Here is a 12,999-nt window from a genome sequence, read left to right on the forward strand (position 1 = left end):
AAATGGAGATCGAATGAATCATTGACTTGTTTATGACTCTATTCCTTATTCTTGTGACTTTACAGTATGCTTGATGAAATGTTGATCTCTAGGAACACTTGATTGTAATATTCATAATTACAATCATTTTGTGAAATTAAAACCAGTGGAAAATGAGCCAATTTTTTTTATCAAATATGACATGAGATTTAATAAATAACTATATTGCAAGTATTAAAAGGGTTTTTTCCCCTCCAAATTACATATCAATTACCCAAAGGGAGTGATTCTAAGATTGAGGAGTTGTCGTTGACCCAAACAGAAGATAATTGAGAGGAATAAGTGTCTTATTAAGTGGATAAAATGTTTCTTGCAAATGAAGTAATCGAAGTTGAAATAATATCTAGTGAAATCTGAAGACAATATCACAAAACCTAAATAAAACTTGAAATTGATTAACTATCTATATTACTAACTTATGTATATTGATTGAATTTATAAATTATTTTTATTAGTGATTTATCTAAGTTATGTGTTAATTGGATATTCCATGACTTTTAAATTACTATCATTGAATTACACTATAGGATAGGTCTTCATCCTTACAATAATACTTTTATAATCTTCATTTGATTGATCATATTACTTGAATTTATACATTATTTCTCATGACTTTTACACTATATAGGAGAAATATTATTTTGATTATATGAAATTTAAATTTATTTTATTGATCATGCACTTCAAGAGGAGTTTGAGGCATCATCTTCTTCCCACTCGAACCGAACTGAACCGAATTGAATCGCATCATTTGAGATAGCAGCAAATTCAAACAATTACAATTACAATTACAATTAATTGAAAAAGGAACAATGACATAAATGAACTTACCCATCTTAGGGAAATACACCACCACATTTATTAGAATGCATTCATCATGACTCAAGGTGAAGAACATACAGGAGAAAGAAAAAGCCTATATATATTTTTCTGCTATCTTTCTTGAGTACAACATATATTTTAATGTGCTGACTCTATATACATGAAAATGATGCCTATGCCTCTCCAAGGACAACAATTGTAGAGATCTCTAAGTCCTTCAAATTAATAATTGATGATCAAAATAAAACCTTAATTAAGTCACATTTGGAGAAGATTATTCACAGTAACTGTCACAGAATTTGTCCGCTGCAAGTCCTGCACAGTATTGTCAAAAGCTTTAAGATTCAATATATATATCAAGCAAGCATTTTGCATACTAAAATTAAGGACCAAAACAATAATAAGTGGGGAAATTATAAGGTGTACCACCTTGATAGGTATCTACCGTGGACAATCAGTGCTTAAAAATCACCTGAAACTCTATTAATGATCCACAATAAGTATAATTTAACAGCTCTCCACGTCTTTACAGCTGAGACGATGATCTGATTTCAGTTTGAGACAAGTTGAGGACACATCCGTTTTTCCTTAATTATTCGAATTATTCGAACTGATGTTGATTGAATCATTGTCTTAGTCGTAAAAACCAGAAAGAGCGTTAACTTATGCTTCTGAAGAGTATTGTCGATTGTCATGTTTCAGGTGACTTTTAAGTACCGGTCTACAATTGACTACCTTTATAGGTGGATTGTAGAACTCGTAACCTCTTCAAGATTTCAACTATAGGATGATTGCAAATACACCCCGTCAAATATAATGAGAAAATAAGACATGCACTATCGGTGTAAAATAATTTTACATTGACAATCAATCACAACTCGCCAACGCAACAAATAATTAAATAAATGCTTTTATTTAAAAATTGTCAAACATGATGTGGCGAATTGAAGGATTATGATTGCGTGTCAGTGTAAAATAACTTTACACTGACAGTGCATATTAATTAATCTTATAGAATATTTGGAAAGTAAACCCTTAAACATTTTGGATCTTTGAATTGCCCCTAAGGTCCAGCTTGTACATGTTATAAGATGCTGAACAGCAAGCAATGATAGAAAATTCAGATGATGACAGTTTTCAGCATTTTATTTTTATTATTTTGTTGATACAAATCTTCTTTATCCCTTGAAAATTGGACTATCTTCAATTTGATCTACTCTCTAGGTACTTCTATACATATTTTCATTCATGTTCAAATCACCTCAAACGAGATTCTACCTTCTTTTCAACTATGGGACAGTGCCAATTTTCTCTCTTGATCATGTATTGTATATCCGTTCATCCATCACAACTTTTTCATCTTCCTTACACTAGTTTTACATTATTGTTGACATTATACTACCAAACATTTTGTTCCACCGACAATGAGAAATTTTCAGGGTTAACTATCTGGACAATTTCTTTGGTACCAGGTAAGAAAGTAGCGAGCGAGGTGTGAATTTTGTCACAATGAAATCCATCTTCTTTGCACACAACGGTACATCATTATCCACGCTTTTTATTTTAAAAATGCCAATGACAGTATTACCATAATAAACTGCTTTGTTGCATCAAATATTTTTCATCATCATAGAATTTGGTGACATTAGGTAAACATGTTACAAGGAAAAAATCGGTAAGCGCAAACCACTATAAGTGCACTTCTAAAGGGACGGCGTCTATCTGACATATTTATATGGCAGCATCTAAAAGTACAAAGTTACTTTATAAACTTCACTTATTAGCCATCAGCCAGTGTTTTCAAGTGGATTGCAAAAAATAGTGATTGTTTAAATTTCGCTATGTCACAGTGTTATGAGCCACTATAGTCGCTATTTGATAAAACTTTGTACTAGTACTAAATAGCATATTTCCATTGCACAGTAGTGCTATAGCGCCACTATAGGCACTATTTGACAACACTGATCAAACATCAGCCATCATACTATTCATACATACATATCCAAAGACCAAAGTTCCGGAAAAAATTGCTCCAAAAAATGTTTTGAACTAAAATACATTATAATTATGTAATGCAAAAAAATCCAAAACATACCTGGAATATTATGTCATCTGGAATATGAGGTAGAACCTCCCGAACAGTCTCAGCCATAGCAAGTACATTTGCTACATTATCATTTGCAGATCGTGATGCGGTCCTTATATGTAAACCACCATTTCCTCCTGGCAATCTTCCCGCAGGAGAAGGAACGGTCGGACTCGGACCACTCGCAGAAGCTTGAGACGGATTAATAGGCCAAACGTTCCAAGAAGCTTCATCGAAGCTGGTTTGAGCATAGGTTTCTCCAACAGATGCAAGATGTCTCATCATCATTTGAACTCTTCCGAGACCTACTGTTCTGATAGCAGTAGATGGACCGGCTCCATCGACGCCCTGGTTTGGCCAAGAATGCAACCAACTTGAATCCACTCCTGCGCCCCTAGATAAGAAAAAGTAAAATCAGCAAAAAAAATAAAATGATGCATCAATATATAAAAAATAATAAATCTACATACAAAACTAAAATGGAGTAATCGACCATTCTGATTTGTTTTTACTTCTACTTGGGCTTTCATTTGATTGATTTCTAAGCTAGGAGGATTTTGTATCTTCTTGTGTACTTGATAACAATTCGAAACAACAATTCTAAAAAAAACAAGAAAAAAGGATGGAGGACATGTAGCATGGAGTTTGAAGATTGCACCTCCAAGAAACACCTTCGGCGTTGTTCATTGTCTGATTTGGAAACAATCCTGCAGGCATGGTTTGTCTAGCAGAGTTTTGACGATCAAATACTGCACTCATTTGACGCGCAAGTTGCTCGTCACTCGATATTACTCCTGCACTTGTGTTTGTTTCATTTTCAGGCTGGCCTGTAAAAAGTGGCTTTCGGCACGTTGGACAAGTATACATCTCAGTCAGGCCTTGATCCAACCTAGAATCAATTCAGAAACAAAATATTACCTCACTAAAATGAACACATAAAAACAAGAAATGAGATATGCCCACTGTCAGTGTAAACATCCAATGAGAATTCAACATTTTGCGTTTATCTTTAAATTGTGGTTACTAAGTGGCTTTACATGGAAATATTGTGACTTCTCATTGGATGTCGGTGTAAAATATTTTTACACCGACAGTGCATCTCCATTAAACTCAGAGAAACATGTATAAGTTCATAAAATCAACCATACCAAGATCTCAAACATGCAAGATGGAAGAGGTGATTGCAGTTTAGCTTTTTAGCCTTAGCCATAGGTTCCTTCATAAGCACATTATAAATATTATTCAAAAGTATAGCCAACCCACACCAAGATCAACCAGAAAGAAAGCAGTTTGGCAAACTAGCATACCCTACAAATAGCACATTCATCATCATATGCTCTTAGCTCCTCGGTTGTTGCATCAGGAAGAGCTGCATGAAGTGCTCCTAGAGCTACCCTTAGCCTAGTAAAGCCTTTTATGCGATTTATCATTGCACTAAGCAAAGCCTGCGCAAAAAAACATCAATGAATACAGGTAGTAGAATATGAAAACATCGATTAAATTTCTATGGACGGTAAAATTTATGACAAATTAAGAATGAAAGATATACAAAAATATTTACACGTATATTTAGAAATAGCACTGCATCTACGAGATGGAAAGCCATGCCATGAAGCCGCCATATATACAAGTAATGACCAAGTGCCATAAAAAATGTTGCCATGTCAAGGAAAAATCCCAAGTTCCGGATAAGAATTCCCTTCCATTCCAATAAAGAACCTACAGTTACGCCACTTAATTAGGAAGCTTAAATGAAAAAGTTAATAGACAAGTAATCATTTATCGCAGAAAAAGAGCAAAACAAGTTCACAGTAATCAGATTATTTCGGCAGTGTTAACCAAATAGATTGACTGCAGCAACAATAAAAATCAAAAGAATTCATGTATTCTGAATCTGAAGAAAGAAAGTCGAATGAATAATGAAACCAAGCTTTTCTGTTTTCATGTAGTCAAATCAACTCTTAAGAAATCAAGATTTTTATTCAAACTACCTGCGGTTAATGTGTCAAGCAGTTTAGGTGTTCGGAAATCACTGCTACTGCAAGCTGAATGATGGATCCATATGTCAAGCAACTGAAATCCATGTACCAATAGGGCCTACAATTCATATAACGCCATAAACAATTTCATTAAACCAGGCATGATTATATGAGCAGCTCTCTCAAATCTGCAAAGATGTATTTTAAATACCTGTAGGGTCTCGAAAGCAATACTTAAAGGCTCAAAGAATAGTAACAGAAACATAGAGGACTCATGTGTTCTATATATTGCAAGACAAAGCCTTATCCTAGGAGCATAAAAAGAGAAGTGTCAGAAGCAATCCAAGCTATAAAGTTACAATAATAATAGTGATTGTTTCAGCCTTCATGAAAATTATCTCTAGAAAAGCTCAAAACAGATTTGTTATGCCATTAAGGCCTTCTTTGGATAAACAGCTTAATTAGACACTTATTATATAAGTGGTTATGTATAAACAATTTCTATAACAAAAGATAAAATAAAGTCAAATTGTTTTTATATAAGTTATAAACTGTTTTCATAAGCTACCATGGAAAGCTTATGGAAATAAGCTGAATACTACTTGTGGACATACCATAACTTGTGTTCATAAGTTCTCCCAAACAGTCTTATAAATACGTGAGTCAGTAGATAAGTTCAAATAATTCAATCCAAATAGGCCTTAAGTCAAACAAGAAAATCATGAGTTCCACAGCCCTAGCTATCATTTAAATGGAACACGTATTAAAGAATTAATCATAAATTGTTAAGGTATCAGAGGAATCTCCACTATTGTAATGATGATGATAATAGCAAATGTCAAACAAACATTGTATTGAAAAAGAGGAGTAAAAAAGAGTTAGCAGTACCAGAGAACATCAACCAAGAAAATGAATAACAATGCTGAATATACACGAAGATATGTCCACGGTGTGGCTGACGGAGATGCATTCAGCCGCTCCAATCGATCTCTAGCCAAAGCTTGAAACATCTATGCAATTTGCGAAGTATGTGCAAGAACATGTTAATGAAAATTTTGTACATATCAAAACTCTACAGAATTATTTCAATATTTCTCTTCTAGACTTCTAATATAAATATATATACCTTCAAAGAACAAAGCACAGCCAACCATGTTGACCAAAGACCTGCTTGATAAAGTGTTGGTGGCACAATCAATGGAAGAAATGTCCCCTGTTCATCCACCGTCACATGATAAATAATATAAAGTAACATCAGGTGGTTATTTATCAACATCAAACTGTTCCCATTACATTTAAACTTTTAAAAGTTAATACAGTAAATATTTACTAGCTACTCACAAATGCTTCCCATATCTTCCAAGCCAAAACCAAAAACAAAATGATATTTTCATATTGTAAACAAACTTGCACATTATCCAATGATGAAAAGTGAAAATTGGAAGTAAATAACGCCAAAAAACAAAAAAAAATGTGGAGCAAAAAAAAGCCATTGGTATCCCAGCATTACAAACTGGCTAGCAAAAGAAAAATCATTCACAACAACTATCCTCTACCACTGGTGGTTATATTTTTGTAACAACATCGGCTATTTATCGACATATTATATTTCATAATCAACATGTTTAAGGTAGTATTGTCAATCGCATATCACAGAAAATAGCAATTTGTTCAAATTTCACTACGCTACAAAGCCGCCATAGCAACTATTTGAGAGCACTTTGTACTCAATAGTGCATCACAAAACAATAATGATTTGTTCGAATTCCGCTATGCTATAGAGCCACTATTTGACAACACTAAGGAACATTGGCATTGACCGTGTCAACTAGCTAATAAAAATGTTCCAAAAACCAAAAGAAAGGGATGCCATGACAATGGAGTATTTCTCAATCATAAAGCATTACAAACTAGACTCAATAGTATTTTGAATAAACAATTACTTTGCTAAGCTTAACTGTCAACAAATAGTCAGAATAAATTTGCTGGGTGATGGGTCACACATTTCATAAACCACGGAAATAGAAAAAAGCACTAACCTTGTAAATAACATAATTAACAAGACGCTCAATCAGCTTACGAGTTTCAGAAGGATACAACTCTGCGAAAAACATAGCCTGCATATGATAAGAAGGATCATGAATAGAAAGAACGTTGTTAACTGATAAAGGGAAAAATGATATATACTACCATTAAAAATAAAATCATGGACACCCTTGTTGCCTACTAAATTACTAAGAAGTAACGAAAGCGAGGAGTGTCAAGCATTATTGTAACTCTTTTCCGATGAAAAAAACATGGTTGGCAGTAAAAGCATGTGATAACAATTGACCATCAAACCAAGTAGTTTGGCTCAAGTGGTTAATGAGCTTCAGTTCAGCGAAGGTCGAATTGATCAGGGGTACCAATTCAAACACTGGCTAGAACATTCATTGGCCAAACTTACTAACCTCCCAGCCAATCACCAAAACCCCTTTCTCCTAAGAACTAGAGTATTAAGCCTCAAAAAAGTTGACCATCACAAGATTCACATCTTCAGGGAACTTATTCTTCTATCAACCCACTATGCACCCCCCTAAAAGAATTAAAATCACACTCAAGCACCCGGCTATTCTACTTCAATGCTACTTGTTTCACCGTCTATCCTAGTTCGAAATGAAGCATGAGAAACTTTGCTAATAATATTAAAAAAAACGCCGTCTTCCAAAAGTACTAAACATACAAACTACACCATAGATCAACATGTTACATTGGGCATAATCTATAAGTATGTCATATAAGTAACTAAGTAACTAATATTCCATTACAAACTCACCTTGAGACAAAGATTGAGAAGGACAAATACATTGATCATGCAATTCGTCAGTAACCCTATGGTGGTATACAAACCCAAAGGTAACTCATTACCATCGTCGACATTGTCCAAGTGAACTGAATTCCAGCCAATTAGTCCATCTGATTTAAGTTTATCTAGTGACAAATCTGTCCAAAACTGAAGACCTACAAAACTTAACACCGTAGAAACCGCCAAAATCGCTATAGACTTCAGAGCCATTAGTAATAATAACTTCAGCCTCTCTACTAACACCAATCTCCTGGATTTTCATCTGACTTCAATCATTGCCGCCCTTTGTCCATCATTAATATGGTTCAACATCCAATGGAACCAGAGGGCAAAGTTTATGAAATCAGCTTAAAACACCACCGTCATTCAGTCGCCATCCCAGGTCTCCAAAAGAAATAAGATACCCTAACAAAAAAATAATAATAATAAGCGGTCAGCTAAAAACTTAAAATGCTACCGAAAAGTATAAGTATAATTTTGATACACCATCAGTGTAAAAAGTTTTACACTATCAAAAAATTAGAACCAATCATATTAGTGACTTTAGAACTAGTTATGATCACAGTCAAACATTTATATTGATCTGACGATTATGATTGATTGACAACATAAAATATCTTCACATTTACATCAACTATGTATATGAATTAAATCCAAAAATAATATATAAACCAAATCCAGCATTATTCAAATAACAAAAACGAAAACTATCAACCCAAATAAGGTCATCTAACAACTCACTACTTTAAACTACAAAAATCTAAAAATGTAATCTCAAACTTAGAACCACGAAATAAATGCAGCAATCAGAGTTAGCACATGTGAATAAGAATTTTCCAATATCCAAATTTGATTAAAAAAAATACTATATTTCCATTTCCAATTCAATACACAAAAAAATCAAAATTGATACAATCCAATTTCTCTCCAACACAAAATCCACCAACCAATCAATTAGATTTCCACTAATCAACTTCCAATCGTAGAGAACCCTAAAATCATACTTAAAAGAGGATTGAGAAATTTAAGCGAAACGAGAAAAACCCAACAATCAAAATCAATAATAAAATTCAAAGGGTAATTAGGGGACAAATAAAAAAACAATTTTTTTTTGTATTTTTCGAAATGGATAAATGCGAAAACAATAATTGAGAATTAAAAAAAAGGAATAAAAAATGAAAATGATAAGAACCTGAGTCGATCTAGAAGGAAGGTGGGGTAAGGAGGGTTGGGGTTTCTGCAATAATCATTCGCAATTCAGAATCAACAAAAACAGAACAGAGAGAGAATTTAGGCAGAGAGAAAAAAAAAATGACTATATATATATCAGGTCAATATTTTTGAAGGAATTTAAATTATGTTACTACTTTATATAAATATAAACATTTATAAGTTTTAAGTTTTTTTTTTTTTTCAATAGCGATACTTTTTCTCCACATAAATTTCTTTAATCAAGTTTCCTAGAAAAAAGCATGATAACTATTTCGTTTAACTAATTGAATAATAAAATACAAATGATTAATAAATTATAACTAAAACTAAACTATTTAAGAAATTAATATAAAATTATTCTATAATTTTTGGATAGATTTTATTTATATTTTTATTCAATTAAAGAGTTAAAAGATAAAAATTTATATTATTCTTTTAAAAGAGACAAATTAAAATATTATTTATATATTAAACTTATGTTATTTATTTATTTTCTTTCGTTTTTTGTGGATATGTTTTTTTATATAATTTCTCTTCAACTCTATTCTTTTTTTTTTTTACTATACTATGTTCTTTTCTTATATTCTACACTTTAATGGAAGTACAGTTATATTTTAGACTTTAATTATATTATAGTTTAATGGAAGTACAATTGTATTTTAGAAAAATGATTAAATTTAGATTATTTTTCTACAATTTTAAACAAAAAAAGAAGAAATGTCCAATATTATTGATGTTTAGAAAGGTAAAAGACAAATTTCATATTAAACTATCATTAATCCATCAATGTAGTCTTTGATATTTTTAAAGCAATTGAAAATTAAATTAGACTATTTATTCTATCACACATAAAGATATGTGTTAAGAAAGTACAAATCATATTAGAGAATAATAGATTAGATATTATATTAATAGTTATTGAAAATGGAAAATTTAATTTAAAGATGTAAATTAAGTCTAATTATTAGTATTAATTAAATCTCTTTATTACAAATCTTCCATGTTCCACTGACCTAAATAATTTATGACCATGTGTCTGTTTGTAATAATCAAGTGGAAACAATGTTTCAAATTTGAATAAAATATGGGCTTTGGAATTATCCAATAAAAATAAATATTTTGATTCCTTATCACCGTTCATATACGCCGTCACCACCGCTAACTAAAACAACTCACTCATAAAGATTTTATGCAGATTTGTTGAATTTTATGATTCACAAAAGAAATTAAAATTTAGAAAAGAAAAAGAAAAGTTTTATTTCTCTTCAGTTTAAATTTGCATAAAAATTTAAAGTTTTTTTTTTATCAAAAATATATAGATTATAATTGACAATGTAAAATAATTTTTATATTAAAATTTTGTTTAATAGACAATATAAAAGATAAAATATAATATATTTATTGTATCATGTCTCAATTAATGTTTGATGAACTAATATAATTTAATAATATATTCATCAATTATATAATATTATGTCTTTATATTATTAATTCTTATTTTGAATATGAGTTGGACTAGAAACTAGGAAGATATGATAAGAATAATAATTTAACCAATTATTTTTATAAAATATATTTTAAAATATATAAAATTAAAATCTAATAAAATACAAATATTAAAATAAAAAATAAAGTTTTAAATTAAATTTAAAACAAAACTAGAAATAGTTATTTTTTAAAAAAATATGTACAGTTTATCGCATGAGTAATTTTGTCATTTGTTTTTATGTTTTTTCATTTTTTATATCTAATAAATTATTATCTAAAATTATAAAATTTGAATTATAATTTAAATTTTAAATTTTTTTTAATATCTTTTGTTAATTTATAATATTAAAAGTATTGTGTAAGTAATTTGATAAATATAGCATATAATTATTTCACATTGATAATTTTTTAATTTAAATATGATATATATTATATCTTATCATGATTATGAGTTTATCAAACACATGATAAAATAATATTAAATAGTTGGTTATCATGTGCAGATTAAACATGAGATAAGATCATGTTTATTCTATTCACTATTTTATCATATATTTATTCTGTTTTATATCATATTATGTCGAGAAATCTACCACTCATCCATAATCTATACCTTCCACCCCAAAACACATGAAAATATCATTTTACTCTTTTTTATTATATATAAAGTTGGAAAAAAAACATTCACTTCTTCATTTAACTCGTTCAAAAATTTCAATCAAAACATCATAATAAATTATCATATCTCGAATCTTTCGAAAGTTTTGAAGCAAGTAAAATGTTCAAACTTTTTGTTCAATTTCAAACCACATAAATGATTTTTTCCAATTCTTCAACAATTTTTTGAAAGTTTCATTTATTTTGAAACTTTCGAAATACTAGTTTTCAAATTTTTTTCAAAAGTTTCTAGCAATTTGGAACACCCAAAACAGATTTTTCCAAATTTATAATAAATTAAAAATTAAAAATTTCATTCATGTTAAAAGTTCTGAAATGCAAATTTTTATAAAAAAATAAAATTTTCGAAAGTTTCGATCAACATTAAACTTTCAAATTTTTTGAAATATATATAGATGAGGGATCAAATTACACCCAAAGATTTAAGTTCAGAGTTACATCATTGGATACATGTAAGTCTTAGTGTAACTATTTGGGTGTAAGTTAATTCTACTTTAAATAAATATATATATTATTGATATATTTATTTTATATTTAAATACATTTTTGGTCTCTGTATTTATACCACTTTTTTATTTTGGTCCATGTAATTTTTTTTTGGTTTAAATCCTTACAAATACAATTTCTTTTTAAAATAGTTCTTGAGTTGTTACTTCCGTTACAAAAAATCAGCAGCTGACAAACTCCATTAAATATAATTAAATGATTATATTTATTAAATTATATTAACCTAATTAAATTAAAAAAATTAAAATTTAAAATAACATTTTTTTTTAAATTGAACCCTAAACCTCTAATATACTTAAAATTTATCAGTTTCCCTTTAAGAAAACTTATATCAAGAACAACTTCGTTGTTTTCGTTGTTTCTCATCTGTCGCGTCTGGTTTGTCCGCGAAAAAGGAGTCGCCACCAATTTTATTTTTATTAAAGGAAAAATTGGATAAAACCTAAAATAATATTTTTGAACCAAAAATTTGGATTCGGGAGTCGATTACGAGTAGGAAATTATTAACACCCTACGACGTCCATTAAAACGGTTACCCTATAATTAATTATATACAAACTATTTATTTATTTATTTATTTTTACCCCAAAAAAAATAATAAAAGAAAAATTAAATTATTTACATTAATGAAAGAAGAAAAAAATATTTGTTTTATTAATTTGGTTTGACAAGGGTAAGACCTTGCTCCTACGTATCCCTAGGTGCAATAGAGAAATCAAAACACACTTAGTTCTTAGGTAGAAAATATTTATGTGTTGACCAATTTTATTATTATTTTTATTTATATATGTATCAAAAAATAAAAATAAAAATGTAATAATAGTAATAATGATGATAATAATAATAATAATAATAATATTTATTCATGGATTATATCTTCTACATCTGTTTTAAAGTAAAGAAAAAAAAATTAATTTTTCTTTAAAAAAATAACGTAATATGGCGGTATGTGAACGAGACAGATGGACATGACGGTGAAATAATCTGTTAAATTATTTGCTCGTACGTTGTCGGATATGTCGCGACACAAAGGCCACCCACGATTGAGAGTGAGTAATATGGCGCATCGAGCGAGGATAAATTTCATCCGACGGCCGAGACCATTAATTCTAATTCTAAAGGTGAAAACATTTATTTGTTGTTATGATTTTTTTTAGTTATAAAGACGTATTATGAATATTATATTACAATATGGTGCAATTTATTTTCTCGGTCTATAAATATCAATTGGTTATATTTTTTTATTATTATTTTTGTGTTGCAAAGAAAACAACTTTAGGATTAAACGATTCTTTAAAAAATAAAAGCTTAACACATGAGTTTACTTTTTACAAACAGGAAAA

At 29.7% G+C, this 12,999-nt stretch overlaps 1 protein-coding gene across 2 annotated transcripts; it reads right to left on the reverse strand.

The window, feature by feature from the left end:
• Positions 1-767: 767 nt before the first annotated feature.
• On the reverse strand, positions 768-9,122 carry LOC101489425 (E3 ubiquitin protein ligase RIN2-like). Of its 2 annotated transcripts, none has more exons than XM_004499560.4 (13): positions 8,964-9,122; positions 7,742-8,176; positions 6,966-7,043; positions 6,053-6,139; positions 5,815-5,936; positions 5,138-5,234; positions 4,939-5,044; positions 4,509-4,666; positions 4,255-4,392; positions 4,096-4,163; positions 3,606-3,836; positions 2,957-3,341; positions 768-1,176 (listed from the first exon to the last, which is right to left on the reverse strand). In XM_004499560.4, the coding sequence occupies exons 2-13, from the start codon at positions 7,979-7,981 to the stop codon at positions 1,120-1,122; spliced, it is 1,767 nt and encodes a 588-aa protein (XP_004499617.1). In that variant the 5' UTR covers positions 7,982-8,176; positions 8,964-9,122; the 3' UTR covers positions 768-1,119. The 2 variants fall into 2 exon arrangements, with proteins under 2 accessions (XP_004499617.1, XP_012570994.1); XM_012715540.3 differs by lacking the exon at positions 8,964-9,122 and adding an exon at positions 8,719-8,872.
• Positions 9,123-12,999: the final 3,877 nt, after the last annotated feature.

The sequence above is a fragment of the Cicer arietinum genome, chromosome 5 (genome assembly GCF_000331145.2).
Source record: "Cicer arietinum cultivar CDC Frontier isolate Library 1 chromosome 5, Cicar.CDCFrontier_v2.0, whole genome shotgun sequence".
Lineage (NCBI taxonomy): Eukaryota > Viridiplantae > Streptophyta > Magnoliopsida > Fabales > Fabaceae > Cicer > Cicer arietinum.